We start from the raw sequence: 22,437 nt of genomic DNA, 5'->3' as shown, positions 1-22,437 counted from the left end.
TATTAGTTGATTTTAATTCCGCTGTATGTTAGTTCATAAAGTGCTTCCGCCTTTGTAAGTACTGCCTAGTGTCACGATCATCCACCAGGAAGGAGCATTATCCCTCTTTTACCAATTTTAAAGAAAATGGGTTCAGAGAGGGTAAGAGGTTTTCTGGTTCTTCATCCTAGACATTATTTTATTACATCTAACAACTAGAGAAGTATGAAAAGTAAATTTTCGTGTTTCCGTGTGCTTAGCAGCAGAAGAATCTTTTATAAAAGCTTAGTGGGGGAACACATTGACTCTCTATTAACCTGCAGCACATTTGCCTAGAACGGCCCGTCACTGCTTCACATTCTGCCACTCCTTTGTTGGCAGGGAATAGGTCATCCTCACAACTAAAAAGACATTGTTATCACTGTTCTAAGTGTCTATTAAAATGACAAATGCATATATCCTGTGAGCCGGCAGTTGCACACCTAGAAATTTAACTTACAGCTATACTTGCTCACACATGCAAGGATGTGGTTCCAGTTCTTTCACAATAATACCAGAAACAGCTTAATACTAGAACTTAAGCTGCCGTACGTACGGTGGGATATTTTGCTGCTGTCATAAGGAATAAGGCAACTCTGTGTCTACTGAGCGAACAGACTCCAAGTTATGTTGTTATTGAGGAAGGCAGGGTGCTGGACACTGTTGTTCCTGTGTATAACCTTCTACGCTTGCGTTAAAAAGGAAGGGGGCAAGTGGGCGCCTGGCCGGCTCGGTTGGAGGAGCGCGTGACTCTTGATCTTCAGGCCCCGCGTTGGGTGTGGAGATTTGCTTGAATAAAGAAACTTAAAAAAAAGGGGGGGAGGGTAAGCATGTATTAAACATATTTGCTTGCTATGCATAAACTGGCTCAGGAAGATTAAAAAGCTAATAATACTTGCTGTGTGGGCAGGGACTTGGGTGGCTAGAGAACACGTGAGGCGAAGGGACCTGTCACTGAAGAGCGATTTGAATCAAGAAGCATGAGAATTACCTATTAAAAAAACCCCAAAAACCCACACCGAGGTTTTTGGGAATTTGAGGTCCTCATACATACCTCTTTACTCTGATCTCTTTGCTCTCTTCCCCTTCCCAGAGGACCCACTTTAGCATCCTTTCTCTTGTTCCCCGAGTTTTCTGGCACCACCAGATGAAGTTACTTAAAAAACATTCTTTTTTTTTTTTTTTTTTTTTTAACGTTTATTTATTTTTGAGACAGAGAGAGACAGAGCATGAACAGGGGAGGGGCAGAGAGAGAGGGAGACACAGAATCCGAAGCTGGCTCCAGGCTCTGAGCTGTCAGCACAGAGCCCGACGTGGGGCTCGAACTCACGGACCGCGAGATCATGACCTGAGCCGAAGTTGGACGCTTAACCGACCAAGCCACCCAGGCGCCCCTAAAAAACATTCTTAACACCTATTTTCTTATTTGCATTCATATTGTATTAAGTTTGTTGATTGAATAAGTGCTTTCTCTGTTTGAATACATTTTGCACAAGCCATAGTTTATGATTTTAGGGTGGAAGAGAATTATGGGCACGAGATGGGAAATTCAAACAGCACAAACAAGTGCACAGTGAAGTTTTTTCTCTCTCTTGACTCTCAGAGTCCTCTAGGCCCACAGTCCCCCTGCTGAGGCTGCCACTGTTACCACTTTGTTGTCGTGGTCACTGCTTTTATGTGCATACTTCTAATAATATTGTTTTGCCTGTCAAACATGCATCCACGTATCCCCATGCTTACACAGTGTTAACCATTCTGTACACACTGTTTCCCATCTACTGTTTTCAGTTAGCAGCACGTCTTAGTGTAGGGTTACATTTAGATTAGCACATTCTTCTCAGTAACTGCATAGGATTCCCCTGTATATACTATTATATATGTTTAATTTATTTAATCAGCCCCTTCTTGATGGGCGGTCCCAGGCAGTCTGTAGCTGTAGTCTGTCCCTCCCACAAATGATGCCACAATGAATATCCTTGTATCTGTGGGATAAATTCTTAGAAATACAACTGCTGCGTCAGAAGGTACTGCTAGATGGTTCCAAATTGCTCTCTGTAGATGCCATAGTAGTTCTGCAGGATGGAAGATCATCCAGGCTTTGAAAAGGTTTTGAGCTGCCACATCCTGTAGTCTGAGATAAAGTGCCAGGTGGAGGGAGGACGAGCTTGTGCACACTACTGGTGGACTAAAGTTTTTCCTTTCCCGCCGCAGCTCGTTAAGACCTGGTGAAGAACTACAGTGTGCATTCAAGTCATCAAAAAAAAAAAAACAAAAAACTTTTTAATGTTTATTTTTGACAGAGAGAGAGAAACATAGCATGAGTAGGGGAGGGACAGAGAACGAGGGAGACAGAATCTGAAGCAGGCTCCAGGCTCTGTGCTGTCAGCACAGAGCCCGACGCGGGGCTTGAACTCACAGACCACGAGATCATGACTTGAGCTGAAGTTGGACGCTCAACCGACTGAGCCACCCAGGCGCCCCTAAAAAAATTTTTTTAATGTTTGTTTATTCTTGAGAAAGAGAGAGACAGAGCATGAGTGGGAGAGGGGCAGAGAGAGAGAGAGAGAGAGGGAGACACAAAATCTGACGCAGTTTCCAGGCTCTGAGCTGTCGGCACAGAGCCTGACATGGGGCTCGGACCCACGAACCGTGAGATCATGACCTGAGCCTACTGAGCCACCCAGGCACCCCTTCAAGTCATTTAATGTAGCCATCAGAAGGTTGGTAAGACAAAGGTGATGTGGGTGTGTCAGGTGCTGTTGAGCAGCCCCCGGTGACAACTGTACTGTCCTTACTTACTTTTGCTTTTTTTTCTAGGACCTTAGCCTCCTGAGACATTTTGGATTCATAGCCCTCAAGTGTTGACCCGGCCAGAGTTCATCATGTCAAAGCTAAAAAGCTCGGAGTCAGTCAGGGTGGTGGTTCGCTGTCGGCCCATGAATGGCAAGGAAAAGGCGGCTTCATATGATAAGGTGGTGGATGTGGACGTGAAGCTGGGGCAGGTATCAGTGAAGAACCCCAAAGGAGTGGCCCACGAAATGCCCAAGACCTTCACCTTCGATGCAGTCTATGACTGGAATGCCAAGCAGTTTGAACTCTATGATGAGACGTTCCGACCACTCGTGGACTCTGTCCTGCAGGGTTTCAATGGGACGATTTTTGCCTATGGACAAACCGGGACTGGGAAAACGTACACGATGGAAGGAGTCCGTGGTGACCCTGAGAAAAGAGGGGTCATCCCTAACTCCTTTGATCATATCTTCACCCATATCTCTCGATCTCAGAATCAACAGTACCTGGTCCGGGCTTCTTACCTGGAGATCTATCAGGAGGAGATCCGAGATCTGCTCTCAAAGGATCAGACCAAAAGGCTTGAGCTCAAAGAGAGGCCTGACACTGGAGTGTATGTGAAAGACCTGTCTTCCTTCGTCACCAAGAGCGTGAAGGAAATAGAGCACGTGATGAATGTGGGGAACCAGAACCGCTCTGTCGGTGCTACCAACATGAACGAGCACAGTTCACGCTCTCATGCAATTTTTGTCATCACCATTGAGTGCAGCGAAGTGGGCCTTGATGGAGAAAACCATATCCGTGTAGGGAAATTGAACCTTGTGGATCTTGCTGGCAGCGAACGGCAAGCCAAGACTGGTGCACAAGGAGAAAGATTGAAGGAAGCGACCAAGATCAACCTGTCCCTTTCAGCCTTAGGTAATGTCATCTCTGCCCTGGTAGACGGCAAGAGCACTCACATTCCGTATCGGGACTCAAAGCTCACCAGGCTCCTCCAAGATTCTCTTGGTGGCAATGCTAAAACTGTAATGGTGGCCAACGTGGGACCTGCCTCGTACAACGTAGAAGAGACTCTGACCACTCTGAGGTACGCCAACCGTGCCAAAAACATTAAGAACAAGCCAAGGGTCAACGAGGACCCTAAAGATGCCCTCCTTCGAGAATTCCAGGAAGAGATTGCTCGGCTCAAGGCCCAGCTGGAAAAACGGTCCATTGGCAGAAGGAAGAGGCGAGAGAAGCGGAGGGAAGGTGGTGGCAGTGGTGGGGGTGGGGAAGAGGAGGAGGAGGAGGGAGAAGAGGGTGAGGAGGAAGGGGATGATAAGGATGATTACTGGCGGGAACAGCAAGAAAAACTGGAGATTGAGAAGCGGGCCATTGTAGAGGACCACAGCTTGGTTGCAGAGGAGAAGATGAGGCTGCTGAAGGAGAAGGAGAAAAAAATGGAGGACCTGCGACGGGAGAAGGATGCGGCTGAGATGCTGGGCGCCAAGATCAAGGTACCGGAGCCTCCCTGAGGCCCTTTCCTCTTTCAGTGCGTTCTGTTTTCGCCAAAAAAATGAGATGAGGGGTGATGGCCCTTTCAGTTTTACGTTCCCAACAGCTTCCGGTGTCCGGTGTCCAGTAAGGGTTTGTGGAACTGAAATAAAAACAATTTCTTCAAATTTAAAACACGAAATATCGAATGCATAGGAAGAATAATTTTTATATATGTGCAGGGTATAGAAACCAGCAATAAAACCGACGCTCATGCCCCCCTCCCCGCCCCGCAGCGTGAGAAATAGAACATAACCTGCATCTTTACGAGTTCTTCCTGTCCCCCTCCCCCAGAGGTAAACATTGTCTTAGGTTTGGTGTTTTATTATTTCCTTACTCTTCTTTATAGTTTTCCCATTTATGTATATATGTCTAAAAAAATAGTTTCGGTTTCACATAATTTTTTACCTTTATATAAGTGGAATCTCACGGCTGCAATTTGCTTTTACTTGCTCAACCTTACGTAATGAGATTTGTCCATAGTGATGCCTGGAGCTGTGATTCATTCATTATTACCGCTCTGAGAATCATGTGGTATTCCATTCTCCTGATAGTGGGTTGTTTCCATTTTTTGCCACAAATGTTTTTGTACTTGGCTCCAGGAGAACGTGTATGAGCAAGAATTTCTTATCTGGCGCCATTAGGTCCTTGGGTATGTGCAGTCCTAATTTTACTAGATAATCACAAATTGTTCTCGGAGGTGGCCATGTGAATGGAAGCTTCTGCCAGCACATTATGAGCTTTGGTTGTGCCTCATCCTTACCGGCACTTGTGACTCTCCGACTTTTAATTTTTGTGTGTCCGGTGTATATAAAATGGTATCTCGTTGTGGCTTTAATATGCAGTGACCTTGTGACACAAGATACAGAACAGTTCCTTATGCCCTTGTAGTCAGCCCCTTCCCTCAGCCTCCAACCTCTGTGAGTCACTGGCCAAGTAGCATTCTAGAACGCGGGGACTCCTGGGCATTTTCTTTCTGGTGCCAATGGGCTGGACTCTGGGCTGCCACGGGGCTTTAATGGCAGAGGAGGGGACAGAGCTAACCCTGGCAATCTGATGACCACTGCCTGACCACAAGCCAGAACTGCTCTGAGGTGTTGGGTTCTTTCTTAGTGAATTCACGCAAAATCTGGTTTCAACTCTCAAATGTATCCTTGTTTTTTAATTTAAAAATGACCAGTGACCGCTTCCTCTCCTCTCCTTTCCCCATCGCTGTATGAAGCCATGCTTTATCTGTGGCTTCATAGTAGCCCTTTCACAGAACTGGGTTCTGTTTTACTTCAGAAGCAGGGGTCTTTTCCAGAGCTTTCAAGACCTGATATGAACATGGAGTTCTATACAACACAAATAGAAGGTCACCTTGTCCTGTGGGTTCCTTCACTACAAATGCCACTTCATGCCTCTTCACTCCTGCACTTGAAGTGTTAACAGGGTGTGCCCGTGTTTGGTTTGCATGCTGGGTTTTAGGATCACATCTATTAACCAAGCCCAGGAACACCTAGATAGACGCTCTAAGCAACTTGGGTTATTTGGGCGACTCTCAGAGGCCAAGTGTGGCAAGACTCAATATAACCTCAAGGTCACATTTTGTTTATGGCAGAATGGTATTACTTCTGTCTCTTGAGATCTCTAGATGCTGTAAAATCATAGGACAAAAGTACTTTAGAGCTGGAAGGAGTGTGAGTGTGTGTGTGTGTGTGTGTGTGTGTGTGTGTGGCAAGGGGATGGTTGATAATCCAGTCCAGTCACTTCCAAACAGGCTCAAGGGCTCACTGAAAGATGGCTGTCATTAATGTTCATAAGTTTCTTTAAAACAAGGTTGTGGAGTTTGTGGATTCCATGCTTTTCAGGAGCAAATCATTCCCATGGCTTCAGGTACCATCTAAATGCTCAGGGTGTCCTATCTGTATAGCCAGCCCAGAGCCGTCTAGCATCCAAGCCTGATGTCTCTGCCTACTGGACATTTCCAGAGATGACCACGGCCACCCAGAGCCTATTCCTGCCTACCTTTTCTCAGTCAAGCCAGAGCCCTAGGAGTTATCCCTGCTGGCTGTCCCTCGTTCTCCCTTAAGGCCCAGTCAGTCCCAAGGCCTCTGAGTCCTGTGCCATCAGCTCTCTTGGACCCATCATCCTCTTTGTTCTCTCCCACCACTGCTGCCCTAGCCCAGGCCTGGATCCTCAAAACAGCCTCCTGTTCTGGTCTCCCTCCACCAGGCCTGTCCTTTTCCAGTCACCCTTCCTGTGGTAGGGGAAGAATGTTTCTAAAACACAAATCGGACTGTGTAACGTTATGCTTAAAGAACAGTCAGTATGATTTGTGTGCTTTGCAGGATCAAGTTTAGTCTTTGAGGTTTTTGAACTGACCCGTAGTTGCTTTGCCAACTTCACGTATCAGTACTCCCTACCCTACCCTCTCACACACATAACATTTTTGTTTTCTTAGCTAATTCCTATTTTTACTTCAGCGCTCTTGAGACAGGAAGCTTTTCTTGACTCCCTCCAAAAGCCTGAATTCTCTCCCTCCCACGTGCCTCTCCCATTATTATTGTCTTTTCCTCATGATGGCGTCTGACTCCATAGGTTAAGAGCCTGCTTACTTGTCCGCGGCCCTCAGGGAACTCTTTAGCCTTGTGATTTGTATTCAGTTGCATCCCCAGTACCTAGCACGTAGGAGGTACTCAGTATGTTTTAGGTAGGGTCAATGCTTGGTCCATACAAACCAAAAAAAAAACAAAAAAAAATTTTTTTCAAAGAAAGCTGAAATTCCTGTATGCCTGGGGAAGCTACATCTTCAGTGTTTCTAAGGTAAAGCTCCACAGTGGTGATAGTAAGGACACTGCCGAGCACAGTCTGTGTTCCCCCAGAGTTCACCCCTTTGGCTCAGTCCTGAGCTCGTTATGTTTTACAGGCTTCCCCAGGAGGAGATACGTTCTGAGGGAGATCAGTCACGAGATGGATTCTACTTTTTCTCTCACTCAGGCCATGGAGAGTAAGCTGCTTGTTGGAGGGAAAAATATAGTAGATCACACAAATGAACAGCAGAAAATCCTGGAGCAGAAACGGCAGGAAATCGCAGAGCAGGTGACTTTTCATTCCTTTTTGAGGAGAAGGGGGTGGGATACGGTGCATTAACGCTACAGAGAAAATGTCTCTTGTATTAGATTCTTCAGAAGGAGTGGAAACGAGGTGCTTAGCCCCTTCCTAGCGGGAGACTCTGATCTGGAGCCCCCCAGCCCTGTGTTCTTGTACAGACATTGTCTCTAGGCAAGCTGATGAATTTTGTGATGTTGCTCAGAAACGTCGAGAAAGAGAAATCCAGCAACAGATGGAAAGTCGAGATGAGGAGACCCTGGAACTTAAAGAGACATACAGCTCATTGCAGCAAGAGGTGGACATCAAGACCAAAAAACTCAAGAAGGTATAAAGGAACGAGGCCAGGCAGAGGTGTCTTGAGACTTGGCGGTGGGGAGCGGGTAGGGAAGAACTCTGTTGTCTGGAGGGCTGCCCTCCTCACCTGCCTCTCGCCTCGCTTCCAGCTGTTCTCCAAGCTTCAGGCGGTGAAGGCAGAGATCCATGACCTCCAAGAAGAGCACATCAAGGAGCGTCAGGAGCTGGAGCAGACTCAGAATGAGCTCACCAGGGAGCTGAAACTCAAGTAAGTTCTGGGCCTTTCGTGGCACCCCCAGCCATTTGCTGGGTGGTTGCTTGTTCAGTACGAAACATGTCTCTGAGGACAGGGTCCCTGCCTACTTCTCTCTAGATCATCTCCTGCCACCTTGTCTGTTTTCTGTTTATTCTTGAGAAAGTCACTTTCTGTCTCTGAATCCCATCTGTTAAGTGAATGACTTCACCAGATGATCTCCAGGTTTCCTTCCACCCTACTTCTTGAAGCTTTTAAAGGCTCGAGCCTCTGTTGATAAGAGGGGATCTTTTATTAACTAGAATTTTCTGAATGGTATAATGAATACCCACCACCCAGATTCATCGATAAACAACCTTTTTTCATTTATCTTTTCATCGAAATATTCTAAAACCTCATGTAATGTTAACCTCATGTTATCTCACTCCTGCATACTTACACATATGATCACAGTGCTATTTTAAATTTTTTAAAAAGTTATTTATTTATTTATTTTGAGAGAAACAGTGACAGCATGAGAGGGGGAGGGGCAAGAGAGAGGGAGAGAGAGAATCCCAAGCAGGCTCTGCACCTGTCAGCACAGAGCCCACCGTGGGGCTCAAACTCACAAAACCATGAGATCATGACCTGAACCGAAAGAGAGAGTCAGACGCTTAACCGACTGAGCCACCCAGGTGCCCCCACAATGCTATTTTTAAAAATGCTTTATTGACATGTAATTTACATACCATACAGTTCACCTATTTAAAGTATACAAGTCCGGGGGCACCTGGGTGGCTCAGTCGGTTAAGCGTCTGACTTCGGCTCCGGTCATGAGCTTACCATTTGTGAGTTCGAGACCTGTGTCAGGCTCTGTGCTGACAGCTCAGAGCCTGGAGCCTGCTTCAGATTCTATGTCTCCCTCTCTCTACCCCTCCCTCACTTGCATTCTGTCTGTCTCTCTCTCAAAAATAAATAAACATTAAAAAAAATGTTTTTTAAAGTATACAAGTCGGGGTGCCTGGGTGGATCAGTTGGTTAAGCATCTGACTCTCGATCTTAGTTCAGATATTGGTCTCAGGGTTGTGAGTTCAAGCCCCATGTTGGGCTCTGTGCTGGACGCGAAGCCTACTTAAAAAAAAAAAAAAAAAGGTATATAAGTCTACAGGATTGTAAAACCATCATCACAATCTGATCTCAGAACATTTTTGTGTCCCCCTTCCTCCCCAAGGAAACCCTGTATCAGCAGTCATTCCTTATTACCTGCCTCCCCCACCCTAGCCCTAAGTACCTACTCATCTACTATCTTATAAATTTGTCTATTCTGGACATTTCATATGAATGGAATCCTATAATATGTGGCCTTTTGTGACTGGTTTCTTTCACTTAACATGTTTTCAAGGATCATCCTTGAATGTAACATGTCAGGACTTCCTTCTTTTTTATGGCTGAATGGTAATGGATAGTATGGATATACACACACATTTCATTTATCAGTTGATGGACATTTGGGCTCTTTCCCTTCTTTGGCTATTATGGATGCTGCTGCTGTGAACATTCATGGACAAGTTTTTGTATGGACATGTTTTCATCTCTCTGGGATATTTACCTAGGAGTGGAATTGTTTACGTCGTACAGTAACTCTGTGTTTAACTGTTGGAGGAACTGCCAGACTGTTTTGAATGGCTGCATCGTTTTATATTTCCACCACCAATTTCTCCACATCCTTGTTGACACTTGTCACTGTCTGTCTTTCTGAGTGTAGCCATCCTAATGGGTGTGAAGTAGTATTTCTCTATGATTTTGATTTGCATTTCTGTAATGACTAACCACGTGGAACATTTTTTCATGTGCTGTCTAGCCATTTGCATATCTTCTTTGGAGAAAAGCCTGTTCAGATCCTTCACCCATGTTAAAATTGGGTGATTTATTGGGTCTTTTTATTATTGAGCTACAAGAGTTCTTTATATATTCTGGCAAAAGTCCCTTATCAGATACGTGGTTTGCAGGTATTTTCGCCCATTCTGTGGGTTGCCTTTTCATTTTCTTTATGGTATTTTGTTTGTGGCACAAAAGACTCATCATGAGGTAGCCCAATCTATCTGTGTTTTCTTTTGTCCCTTTAACTTTTGGTATTGTGTCTACATTTTCCTATTTTGGGCATTGTGTATAAATTTATAATGGAATAAGGTGGCCATTTGTTGTTGTTCTTGTTTTTTTAATTTTTTTAAATTTTTTTAAGATTTATTTATTTTTGAGAGATGGAGTGTGAGCTGGGGAGGGGCAGAGAGAGAGGGAGACACAGAATCTGAAGCAGGCTCCAGGCTCTGAGCTGTCAGCACAGAGCCCGACGCGAGGCTTGAACTCACAAACCACAAGATCATGACCTGAGCTAAAGTCAGACGCTTAACTGGCTGAGCCAACCAGTCACCTCATGTTGTTGTTGTTGTTCTTGTTGTTGTTGTTATCGTTGTTGTTTTTTAATGTTTATTTATTTTTGAGAGAGGGGGAGGGGGAGACACAACGTGAACAAGGGAGGGGCAGAGAGAGAAGGAGACACAGAATCCGAAGCAGGCTCTAGGCTCTGAGCTGTCAGCACAGAGCTGGATGCAGGGCTCAAACTTGAGAACCATGAGATCATGACCTGAGCCGAAGTCGGATGCTTAACCGACTGAGCCACCCAGGTGCCCCACATGTTGTTGTTTTTTTAATGTGGCCATTTGTGGCTGGCTTCTTTCACTTGGTATAGTGTTTTTAAGGATCATATGTGTTATAGCACATACCAATATTTCATTCTTTTTTATGGTTGAATAATATTGTATGAATATATTACATTTTAGTTTTTCATTCACCAGTTGATAGACCTTTGGACGGTTTCTGTCTTTTAGCTATTAGGAATACTACTGTTACGAACATTTGTGTACAAGTTTTATTGTGGACTTATGTTTTCAATTCTCTTGGGTCATCTTAGAGTCCTAAAGTCTTAGGTCTTACATTTAAGTCTATGATCCATTTTGAGTTAGTTTTTGTATATAGTCTGAAGTAGGGTTCCAAGTGCATTCTTTTGCATGTGGATATCCAGTTGTCCCAGCACCATTTATATAATTTTTTTTTAAGTTTGTTTATTTATTTTGAGGGAGCATGAGCAGGGGAGGGGCAGAGAGAGAGGGAAAGAGAGAGAATCCCAAGCAGGCTCCACACTGCCAGTGCAGAGCCCGACTTGGGGCTTGAACTCACAAAACTGTGAGATCATGACCTGAGCTGAAACCAAGAGTTGGACACTTAACTGACGGAGCCACCCAGGTGCCCCTCTAGAACCATTTATTGAAAGGGTCTTCATTCAGTGTCTTTGAACCCTTGTTGAAAATCAGTTGACCATAAATGTAAGGGTTTATTTCTGAACTCTCAATATTGTTCCATTGATCTTTTTGTATGTCTTTATGCCAATACCATGCTGCCTTGATTACTGTAGCTTTGTAGTAAGTTGTCCTCCGACTTTGTTGTTCTTTTTCAAGATTGTTTTGGCTATTCAGGGTTTCTTGCATTTCCATATATATTTTAAGATCAGCTTGTCAATTTCTGTGAAAAAGCCAGCTGGGATTTTGATAAGGATTGTGTTGAATCTAGACATCCATTTGGAGAGTATTGTCATCTTAACAGTTAAGTCTTTTGATCCATGAATATGGGATGTCTTTTTATTTATTTAGATCTTCTTTACTTTCTCTTTTTAAATATAATTTTAATGTTTATTTGTTTTTGAGAGAGAGAGAGTGTGTATGTGTGTGAACAAGAGAAGGGCAGAGAGAGAGGAGGGCAGGATCCGAAGCGAGCTCTGCTATGACAGCAGAGAGCCCTATGTGGGGCTCGAACTCATGAACTGTGAGATCATGACCTGAGCCGAAGTCGAAGCTTAACCAACTGAGCCACCCAGGCGCCCCAAAAAGATCATCTTTTTCTGTTAAGAATGTTTTGTAGTTTTCAGTGCAAAAGTCTTTGTGCTTCTTTTTTTTTTTTTTTTTAATTTTTGTTTTAATCTTAATTTTTTTGTGAGAGAGAGAGACAGAGCGTAAGTGGGGAAGGAACAGAGAGAGAGGGAGACACAGAATCCAAAGCAGGCTCCAGGCTCTGAGCTGTCAGCACAGAGCCCTACCTGGGGCTCGAACTCACAAACCTCGAGTTCATGACCTGAGCCAAAGTCGGATGCTTAACTGACTGAGCCACCCAGGCCCCCCTGCACTTCTTTTGATAAATGTATACCTAAGTTTGTTTTTTTCTTTGTTATTGTATACGGAATTGTTTTCTTTAAAAACATTTTTTTAACATTTATTTATTTTTGAGAGACAGAGACAGAGCATGAGTGGGGGAGGGGCAAAGAGAGAGGGAGACAAAGAATCTGAGGCAGGCTCTAGGCTCCGAGTTTCAGCACAGAGCCTGATGGGGGGCTTGAACCCACAAACAGTGAGATCATGACCTTAGCTGAGCCACCCAGGAACCCCAACCCCTGGGGTTTTTCTTTAATGACCTCTTCAGAGGGATTCTTTCATGACCAAGTTTTAAATTTGGAAGGAGCCCTTAAAATTAAGTGAGTCTGCCCTCTTTCTGGGTATGTACCCCTAGAAAAAAAAATCAGAACAGAATATGTCAAACTATTAATAATAGCTATCTCTGGATGGTGACATTATATGTAATTGTATTTTTCACATTTTCTACCGTAAATAGAAGCTTTAAAATCAGCAAAAAATACAATATATGTCACGAAAAACAATTTCTTACATGTGTCAAATAAAATGAATAGAAAATTTAATCTCTCTGAAATATTTTTTCCCTAGGGAAGCCATTTTCATTGTTATTTCTCTTATTTATATCTTTTGACTAAACAGTGAGTCAGCCTCTTTCTCAAGGTCAGTACCCTCCACCTCCACCTCAGTGGTGTTTGTTGTGTGTCTCTCCCAGTTAACACCCCTTTGGCATTGTTCTGTCCTGAGGTTTTGAAAGCCTGAATACAGAGATGTGGCAGGGGACAGTTATCACCATGGAGAGACACAACCCAGTGGGTTCCAGTTTCATTGTTTGCCATGTTCCCTGGCACTTCTGAGGCAAAGACTGTTCTCAGGAAGAGGTCTTTATTCTCAGTGGTCTAAGGGACTGAAATCCACTCAGGCTTGCTCTGTGTCCTAGTGATTGGAACGGAGAGCTTTCTAGCTTGGGCAACAACCCATGGGATTAGAAGAAGGCCGTTTAATTCCTAATCAGTTTTCCGTATTTTGGAAGTTAATGTGCTGGGTTGGCAGTCCCAGTGGCCCTCTAGAAGACACTTCAGGTAGCACACGTTCACTCCGATACGGCCCAGGCATGGTCACTTTTCTGCAGTCCTTTCACCTTCTCAAGCCGCTTCTCCTCGGGCAGAAGTGGCCTCCCTGTAGTGCTAGGGCAGCCCACCGTCGGGACCTGTCACAGCTAAGACGGCTGCACCATTACCTCACCAAGTGTCATTCATGTCTGTATGCCAGCTCTCTGTATGATGGTGGGCCCATCGTGCCTGCCCAGTAAATGTTTGCTGAGTGGCTTGACTCTCATCTAATGACCTCCTACACATGGCACCGGGTAGCCAGTACTCCATCTGCATTCTTTCTCTACCTGTGTTCACTCATGTATGTGTGTTCTTACAGGCATCTTATTATAGAAAACTTTATCCCCCTGGAAGAAAAAAGTAAAATTATGAATAGATCCTTCTTTGACGAAGAGGAAGACCATTGGAAATTACATCCTATAACCAGACTGGAGTAAGTCCCTACTGACTTTAAGGTGGGGAGGAGGGGAAGAATGTTGGCAAGCTGACCTTGGCCCGAGGGGTTTGGTAAGAAAGAACACAGTGTGAATCATTTGAATTGGAACCAGCCGCATCTCTGACTCCGTGACTGCCAAGGTCCCCGAAGTAAAAGACGGCAGAGTGGTGTTAGGAATTGGGAGACTATCACAGTGAACTCACACCCTTTCCCAAACTCCTGAATTTCCGCTTCCCGAGCTGTCAAGTGAAGTGTGCTAGGCCAGGTGAGGGGCAGTACCTAGGTGCCCTCTTGTGTGGCAGCCTGGCGGGGTGTTGAGGGGGATTTTCAGTCTGAGCCTGGGTCTTGCTAGAATCATGGGAGACTGTCTGCCGGGGACACGGGGGCGGGGAATATTGACAGCCATGTTTTACGCCTGCCACCTAAGAACTGGAGGATGACTCATCCCTTCCAGCTTAAGAGATGCAGGACACTAAGCATTTGGATCGGAATGTGGCTCAAACAGAAAATAGCAGCAGCTCCTGCCCCATTCGCCTGGCAGCCTTCAGTCCAGGGCTTCACTTGGTTCAGGTTCTGTCTAAATAGGCTCAGTGTCTTCTGAGAGTTGGTTCCACAGGATGATCCTGGGACTGTGGGACACACTCCAGCCAGGCTTTAACCACTGCAGTCCATTTCCAGGAACCAGCAGATGATGAAGCGGCCAGTCTCAGCTGTGGGATATAAGAGGCCATTGAGCCAACACGCAAGAATGTCCATGATGATTCGTCCAGAGGCCCGATACAGGGTGAGAAGATCATCCATGTGTTTCTCCCCTCTCTCTTTTCGAGGAGTTTAGATTTGTGTAAACTCTTACGCACCATTCTGCAAAGTTACAGAGTTTGTATCCTGACTCTTTGCAGAGGTTTCTGGGGACATTTATATTAACATAACAATGATGCCAAATAGTAAAGCAATATACTAAATAAATAACAACTAAAAAGAACCAATTATTATGAATAAAAAGGTAAAATCAAATGAGATTTAGAAAACTAGGACTAGGGAAGGAGGAGAGTACAAGCACACTGTCCTAATGGCCGATAAACATCACCACTAAGCCTGCAAATGGTTCTGTGCGAATGCTGGAGGGGATGCAGGTGTGTAATGACGGGAGATGAGTTAAAGAACTTCTGGTACGTCCATTTAACGGAATGTGGCTCGGTCAGGTAGTCATTTCAGGTGACATAATTGAGGACTATTTAACGACCCAAACATATTTTACAATAATAATACTGTACGAGCTTCTATTTGTAAGTGTTTGCTGTATGCCAGGCATGTACTCAGCGTTTTAGTGGTTTCTCTCATTGAACCCTCCCACCTCCTCTATGCAGCAGGTCCTGTGGATGAACCAGGAGACACAATGTATTGTTAAGCTGTAAAACAATTGGTGCTAGAGGTTTACATATGAATCAAACCAGCTGCAAAATATATCAAAATATGAACTGATTACCTCTGGTTAATGGAAGTGCACTCAATTTAAATTGCCTTCTTTTTGCTTATCTGTATTTTAAAGTTTATTTTGAGAGAGAGAGAGAGAACAAGTATGTGTGTGTGCGCGCACGCACACACATATACACACACATACACACACACACGTGAGCAGGGGGAGGCACAGAGAGAGAGGAGAGAGAGAAAATCCCAAGCAGGCGCTATGTGGGCCTTTATCTCACGAAACGTGAGATCAGGACCCGAGCCAAAATCAAGAGTCGGCTGCTTAACCGACTGAGCCACCCAGGCGCCCTTGCTTATCTGTATTTTATATTGGTGGGGAACCTGTATTATTTTTTTTTAAATGAAAGATTTTCACTTGAAAACTTTAAACTGTTTTTGAGTCCCTTGGCCGCCAGAGCAAAACAGATGGGGATTAATTAGTTCATCAGGTGCTGTTTCTCCTGGCATCGAGTTATTTAAAATAAAGGAAGCAAAAGCAGAAAAGATACATCAGGTGGGGTTTTCTATAGTGGAAGGTGAATGATGTATCAGGTGGAATCCTCAGAAGCGTTTTTTTTTTTTTGTAGCAGTTTCAGAGGGTGTACACCTTGTCCATTATTTTATGTCTCGAAACAGCATGATTTCAAAGCCTACAAATCAAAACATGTGGGTTTCCAGGGGCCTAAACTGATCCAGAGGTAGAATTTAAAGCAGTGGCTCTCAGATGTTGTTAGCAATGGACCCACTCCATTAAGAGAGATTTTAAGCAGCATCTCCATATATAAAGTGGATCGAGGGAGCCACTCCATCTCCCCACCTTCTCCCTGCAGTGGCAACTTCCTGCCCCCTCTGGGGCTCTGGGGCTTGGACTCCACTGGGTAGGAGGACCTGGAGGAGGAGCTGTGTACCATAGGTGTTCTTCCCTCTACACACCCATCTCGGTGTGTGGGAGCCAGGGAAAGGCCCGCCACAGGATATCAGCTGAGGGAATCCAGCCATAAGGCCAGTTATGAGGCAGGACCCAGTACGACTTTTGAAATGTGGTTATATATGCCACACACCCTCTATATATGTGCTCCAGGCCTGTCTCCTCCCCAAAAGGTTCATCAAAGCTGCTGGGGGTGGTGAGATGATCAGTGATTATGATCTTCTTCTTTATATTTCCTTATATTTTCCCATTGTTTGCAGTAAATGGGTTCTATTTACTCTTTTCCCTGATTATTCCCGTTAGGGTATAATATATGTTCATTGTTTAAAAAAATTCTTTTTTAAGGAACTAAAGGAAAGCCTAGAGAAGAAGATAAAAATCATCTGTACCATCACCAGGAAAAAAAGTTATAAAACTGTGTCTCTACAGGCTCTTGGTAGGCTCTGAGTAGCAAGAAATGTGCAGTTCTGTTTTTTGGAGGGGGGGGCGGTCTAGATTGCTTGCGCTCTCTGTGTCTGATTGGAAACCAGCCTCACTGGTTATGGCTCTGTTTCTGCAGGCAGAAAACATCGTGCTGTTAGAGCTGGACATGCCCAGCCGGACCACCAGAGACTATGAGGGCCCCGCCATCGCTCCCAAAGTCCAGGCTGCCCTGGACGCGGCCCTGCAGGACGAAGATGAGATACAGGTGGATGCGTCATCCTTTGAAAGCACTACAAATAAGAAATCCAAGGCCAGGTGAGTGACTTTTGATGACCTGTGGTTAAACAGAACATGTTTGAACAAGGACAAACGAAGGCTGAGGTTTATCGTGGAAGGCTTCACAGAACACGCCAGAAAGTATTGCCATATTGCTCCTGTGTTTATTATTTGTTCCACAAATATTTATGGCTCAGGCATTATGCCAGGTGTTATGAATACCAGAATGCCCGATGTGCCCAGTTCCTGCCATAAGGATCGTGGGTTCTAGTGAAGCAGGGGGCAGTTCTTTGGTCCCCACCAGGTACTAGGCAGTTCTGAGTGCTTAAAAAAAAATTCTCTTCATGATTTCCTGCAAAGACTTAAAAGAGAAATATTATCATCAATCCCATTTTACAGTGTAGAAAACGGAGTCTTAGAGAGTTTGAGAAAGTAGCCACATTCAAGATGTAAGTACAAAGCCAAGGTTTAAACCTCGGTGTGTCTGAATCCACCCAGGCTCTGAACCTCAGTGCTGAATTGACTTCATTTAAATAACCTGTTGAATAACCAAGTACTTAATTTGATGCTAAATTAGAAATTCTGCCTTATTAAATTTTGGATTAGAAGTTTAAGGAAAACAAATGGGTAAAAAAGCAAAAATGGAAGAAATTCTACCTGCACACTTAATATTTTTTTACCAATTCGGAGAAGACAGTCAAGATCTGATTTAAATGGAAGAACAGTTTCTGAGAACCAGGTCCCTTCCCTGAGCTGTCACACCCTGGCCACGCACCGAGGGTCAGGCGCTGCCTGACAGTTGAAAGTATACCGGCTCTCAGGCCATTAAGGAAAGGCTCAGGGTCCTTGATGAGGTAAGGCATCTGATCTGTGTCGAAGATAGAGGCAGGGACGTGAAATGTAAACATGTGCTTGACCTTTGCAGGCCCAAAAGCGGAAGGAAGTCGGGACCCTCCTCCTCTTCCTCAGGAACCCCCGCATCTCAGCTTTACCCACAGTCTCGAGGGCTGGTTCCAAAATAAAGCCAGTCCCTCCTCTCCCAGGGTGTAAATAGCATTTGCCTTCTGAGAGAAGAGACAAGCAAAAACCCGCCGAGAGGACTCAAGCCCAAACTCAGAACCGTGCCCCTGGGGAGAAGCTATGGCCTCTTTGCAGATGAACCACCTGAATCTGGTTGAAATGTGCTGGTCCTCATCTGGCACTCAGCAACTCTGGGAAACGCCCTTTAATTAGCATCTCAGAAATGCATGGGTAAGGTAAAGTGTGATAGTCCAAGTGGAAAGCAAGAGAATGACCAGTGACCTTGCTTCCCCTCTCCCTTGCCTTCTCCTCTCCCTTTGCTTAACCTCCCTTCCTCTCACCTCTCCTTTTCTAGCTTATTCTTTGTACTGAGCTCCTTTCTTAGTGAACATCAGGGCAGAATCGGGAGTCACCTGAGCAGGACCAAGTCTTTGGAGCCTCAGGATAAAATGACAGTGAGGTTGAAAAGTAAATGCCCTAGAACTTGAATAGGTGCTTGTTCCTGTAGGTGGAATGAGAATTCTCTTACGGATCCAAGCCCCCGATAGGCATGATCCGAGCACCTCAGTAAGAAGGGGATCTGTCGTTCAGGAACTGCTGAATAAGGAAACGTTTTCCAAGAATGTTGGAAGCAATAGAAATAACATTCCCTTTGCCTCCTTGGAGAGTTTAGGGAAAACAGCTTCTTAAAAACCTTAAAACCACGACCATCCTGTCAAAGACGTAAATCTGTAAGCTGATGCCACATCCATACACTATGTCACTTTACTCTTCATCTGTCACCATCTTTTCCCTTGCACGCATCCTCTGAGTGTCCCTGCCCAGGCCCATCCTCTGCCTCCAGAGCATGCTCAGTCGTGGGCCTGTTTTGTGGGAAAAGGGAGGTCGGCTCTGCTTTCTCTGGTGGGACAAGAGCTGGGGGAACGAGACATACAGTGGCACTTTTGAATTCCCCATTTTGTTCCATATTTGCTTAAGGGTGACCAGGCAGTGCAGAGACAGAGACGTGAGACTCGGGGCAGTGGGAGAGGAAGATATAACGGACGGGAGCAAAGGAGTCCTGCCTGCCTTCAGCAGAACACCTAGAACTGTGGCTCCCTGCAGCCAGAGCCCAAGGTGGGGGCCAGGAGTGGTGGCGTGATTGAATAGGCTCAGAGGAGAGAGTTAGGAATTCCCCTTTACATATACTAGTTTGGTCTGTAAGTTTTAGTTCTTTGTATTATTGAAATTCAAAGCTTCATTTTATGTTGGTCATTAGGTGAATGTTACTCATTTCTGCCCACGCCCCCCCCCGACCCCAGAGCAGCTCATAAGTGTGTGTGGGTGTGCAAGCACAGTGGTGCCTGTGTTCTTTGAGTGTGTCCATGTGTGTCTGTAAGAGAGAGACCAAGGACTTGTCCAGTTTTAGAAATACACTAATGTGCAGTTGTTGCCTTTGTCTGTATTAAAGGCCCATTGACTGACTAATCCAGGCTGGATGCGCTCCCATGTGAGTGTCTGAGTCCACGAGCCAAGCCTAAGGAGACAATAGGAGTCCCCAGGTTGGCCACCCTGGTGCACCTTGCTGGCACGGTGCCCCAGGAAAGTGGCGACTCAGGTGGGCCTTGAGTTCTATTTTAACTCTGCTGCTGAGTTCCCAGGGCACATTTCTGGATCAGAGCCTGTGGGAAAGAGGAGGTACCAAGTGCAATGTCTTAGCAGTCTACAAATGGAGATCTGGCATCTGGCAGCTTATCTCCTGTTTAGTTACCATTCTTTCTGAACCTGGGACCCTTGTCAGCAATTCCCAGAGCATAATGGAGCCTTCCCTCATCTTTCTCGGGATCAAACCCTGCTTCCTATTTATTAAGATTTACCTGTTTGAGTAGGAACCGAATGATGAGGTGGATAGTCTAAGAGGGTTGTCTGCCAGGTACACCTGTCTCTTGCACCACATTCCCTCACAGCTAGTCTGAATTCCATAGGCAGAAAATACTCATCTAGCAAATCTGAGACCTGAACACCGCAGTTAACACTGTACCTTAATACTGATGTCTCAAGGTGGTTGTTCTGAGCAAGGGTGGTTGAGTGACCGTGGGACTCTTCTAAGAAGGTGAAAGAAGAAAGGCAAGTTGACAGGCAGGATTATTAAAACAAGCTTGCCTTACACGCAGCTGTGTTCGTCTGGCAGCCTGTGAAAACAAAGTAGAACACCTGTGAGGAGGCGAAGCTGTCCCTCCCCAAGCAGTCTCCGGTGCTTTTCTTCTCTCCAAATGGATCCGATAAATATTTGAATAGAGCAGACAGGAGAGTGTCTTATTGCTACCAGGAAGCTGCTGCTTTGGGCTCTGAACTGAGCCAGCTGTGTAGAGGACCCACCTGGTTTTTGCGCCTGTAGTCATGCTAGAATGTTCCCAGCCATCTGAGGGTCTTCACGCCAGCAGCAGCTAGTGAAGTGTGGAAGCAAGTCTGAATGGGATCTAAGAAGATCATCTGGGAGAAGGAGTTTGAGACTGTGTGCGCAACCCCCATCCAGCCCCCTTTTGCTCTGATCAATAGGAATGTATCTGGCTTCATATTTTCAAGTCCCATGTCTCCCAGGTCCCTGGATTCAGAGCCCACGGCCACAAATCATAGGCATGAAGCACTTTCTTGAGACTCTGACCTAATGTTGGATTGTTCCCCGTCGAATGCCTGCATGCTGCTTGAATTGTACCACCCACACCTCCATGACCAAGGGCGTCAGAGAGTTCTGCAGTTCAGGCCTGGGCCACTCTCTGCTTTTCCTGTCTGACTCTTGTAAGTCCTCCCTCACTGAATGTAGAATTGTCGCCAAGTTTTTGAGAAGTGTCGATTCCCCGTGAACATGGGATATCAGTTCTGCCTCACGTTTCCCACTTACGGTCGAGGCTCGCTGTAAACAACACCTTGGGCCATCGCAACACCATCAGTGGACAAAAATGGGGCTATTAATACACTCTAAAAGCCATAATCAAAATGCTCAGAAGGAACTGGATACGGACAGTGGGCCTGGCTATTGTCTACTGCGCAAGGTTTTGCCTGGCACTGTTTGGAAATCTGCCACCTTTCTCCCAGCCCTTGTTTTCTTGAATGAAATGCTTTTGAGATTATTTATGAAAAGAGTGATCCTGGAGCAGGCAGGAGGCAGTGGGCTTTATGGCTCTTTGGAGTTGCTATTGATCGTGACCTTCTCTTTGGCTACCTTTAGACAAAGAATATGCCAATACTTGGGGCTCTAAGTTTTACAATTGATATTTATTTGTATCATCTCTTTGTCTAGGAATGTAAAAGTGATTCTAAACTAAGATGTGTAATAAAAATCAATCAGATTTATTGTACCTACAAAAAGGTGTCCTCATAAATGACTAACGCTTTTGAAAATGACAAGCCCTTGGCTGACACACTGCCACTTTCTTTAAACATTTAAAATTTTCCGGTGAAAGGAGGGTGGGAGTGGAAAATAAAGATTGAGTTGGAATGCTGGCATTACAAAAAAAATAGCAACAGGTAAAGGGACATAAAATGAAGAAAGAGCGACAAAGAAATGCCTCACATGGTTTTCCGTGGAGGCTCCTGAGATAGGCCTGGGCAATAGGCATGACATTTCTTTTAACTTTTGTGTTTTGTGTTTAAAATTTTGTTAAGTTTGTTTCATATTATATTTTAAAATGTGTCCTTTTTTTTTTTTTTTTAAACACAAACGTATTTTATGTTATTTACCATCAGGTAAAAAAAGAAATACCAGAAATGGGCCACATGTCGGTCTTGTGGTCTGTCATACACTCAGACCTCTTGGAGTGTCCCCCCAGAGGGTTGAGAAGAGGAAGCACAGACCCTGGACTCTGAGCTGGGTTTGAGTTCTGGTTGTGTTTGCTTACTAGCTATGTGACTATGAGGAATTTAATTTACCTCTTGGGCTGCCTGGGTGGCTCAACTGGTTGAGCGACCAATTCTTGGTTTCGGCTCAGGTCACGATCTCACGGTTCGTGAGTTCGAGCCCCGCCTCAGTTAGCCCCACATCGGGGTCTGTGCTGACAGTGTAGAGCCTGTTTGGGATTCTTTCTCTCTCCCTCTCTCTGCCCCTCCCCTGCTCCTGCTCTCTCTCTCTCTCTCTCTCTCTCTCTCTCTCAAAATAAACTTTAAAAAAAGAAATTTAAAAATCCCTTTAAACAAATAATAATTTACCTCTCTGAACCTTGGTGTCCTTGTCTATAAAATGGGGTAGTAATACCCACCTGCCAGGGCCATTATGAAGATTAGCAGTGCATTTAAAGCAGCAGCACACAAGTATGTGGAGCAGAGCAGCCATTTTAAAATGTGGTTATTGCTGTGATGGGGCCCTGTGTTCAGAAGACACCATGAACAGTGTGTTCAGCAATGACTGGGCATGTTTAGAAAATCCTAGGCCTTTACAGAAAAACTGCTAACCATTTAACAAATATGTGTTAAGTACCTGCTATGTGCCACACTGTTCTGGGCCCTGGATATATAGATGTGAGCAAGACTGTCTTGGTCCCTGGCCACATAGAACTTGTACTTTGATGGAGAGGGAGGCAAGCTGAGTGTTAAAATGCACA

At 45.0% G+C, this 22,437-nt stretch overlaps 1 protein-coding gene across 2 annotated transcripts in view; it reads left to right on the top strand.

Moving 5' to 3' along the window:
• The window catches only part of KIF3B (kinesin family member 3B), a 41,018-nt gene extending 19,810 nt beyond the window's left edge, over positions 1-21,208 (top strand). For both annotated transcript variants that reach the window (XM_019458822.2, XM_019458823.2), the window contains exons 2-9: positions 2,836-4,304; positions 7,321-7,422; positions 7,637-7,759; positions 7,878-7,996; positions 13,630-13,743; positions 14,425-14,530; positions 16,701-16,879; positions 17,766-21,208. In XM_019458822.2, coding sequence (XP_019314367.1) covers positions 2,901-4,304; positions 7,321-7,422; positions 7,637-7,759; positions 7,878-7,996; positions 13,630-13,743; positions 14,425-14,530; positions 16,701-16,879; positions 17,766-17,862 — 2,244 coding nt within the window. In that variant the 5' untranslated portion in view covers positions 2,836-2,900 and the 3' untranslated portion in view covers positions 17,863-21,208. The remainder of the gene's footprint in view (positions 1-2,835; positions 4,305-7,320; positions 7,423-7,636; positions 7,760-7,877; positions 7,997-13,629; positions 13,744-14,424; positions 14,531-16,700; positions 16,880-17,765) is intronic.
• Positions 21,209-22,437: the final 1,229 nt, after the last annotated feature.

This window comes from Panthera pardus, unplaced genomic scaffold, assembly GCF_024362965.1.
Source record: "Panthera pardus isolate Hobbes unplaced genomic scaffold, ASM2436296v1 HiC_scaffold_25, whole genome shotgun sequence".
In the NCBI taxonomy this organism is placed as follows: domain Eukaryota; kingdom Metazoa; phylum Chordata; class Mammalia; order Carnivora; family Felidae; genus Panthera; species Panthera pardus.
Note: the sequence above shows the minus strand (reverse complement) of the source record. Positions and strands in the feature narration are given on the sequence as shown.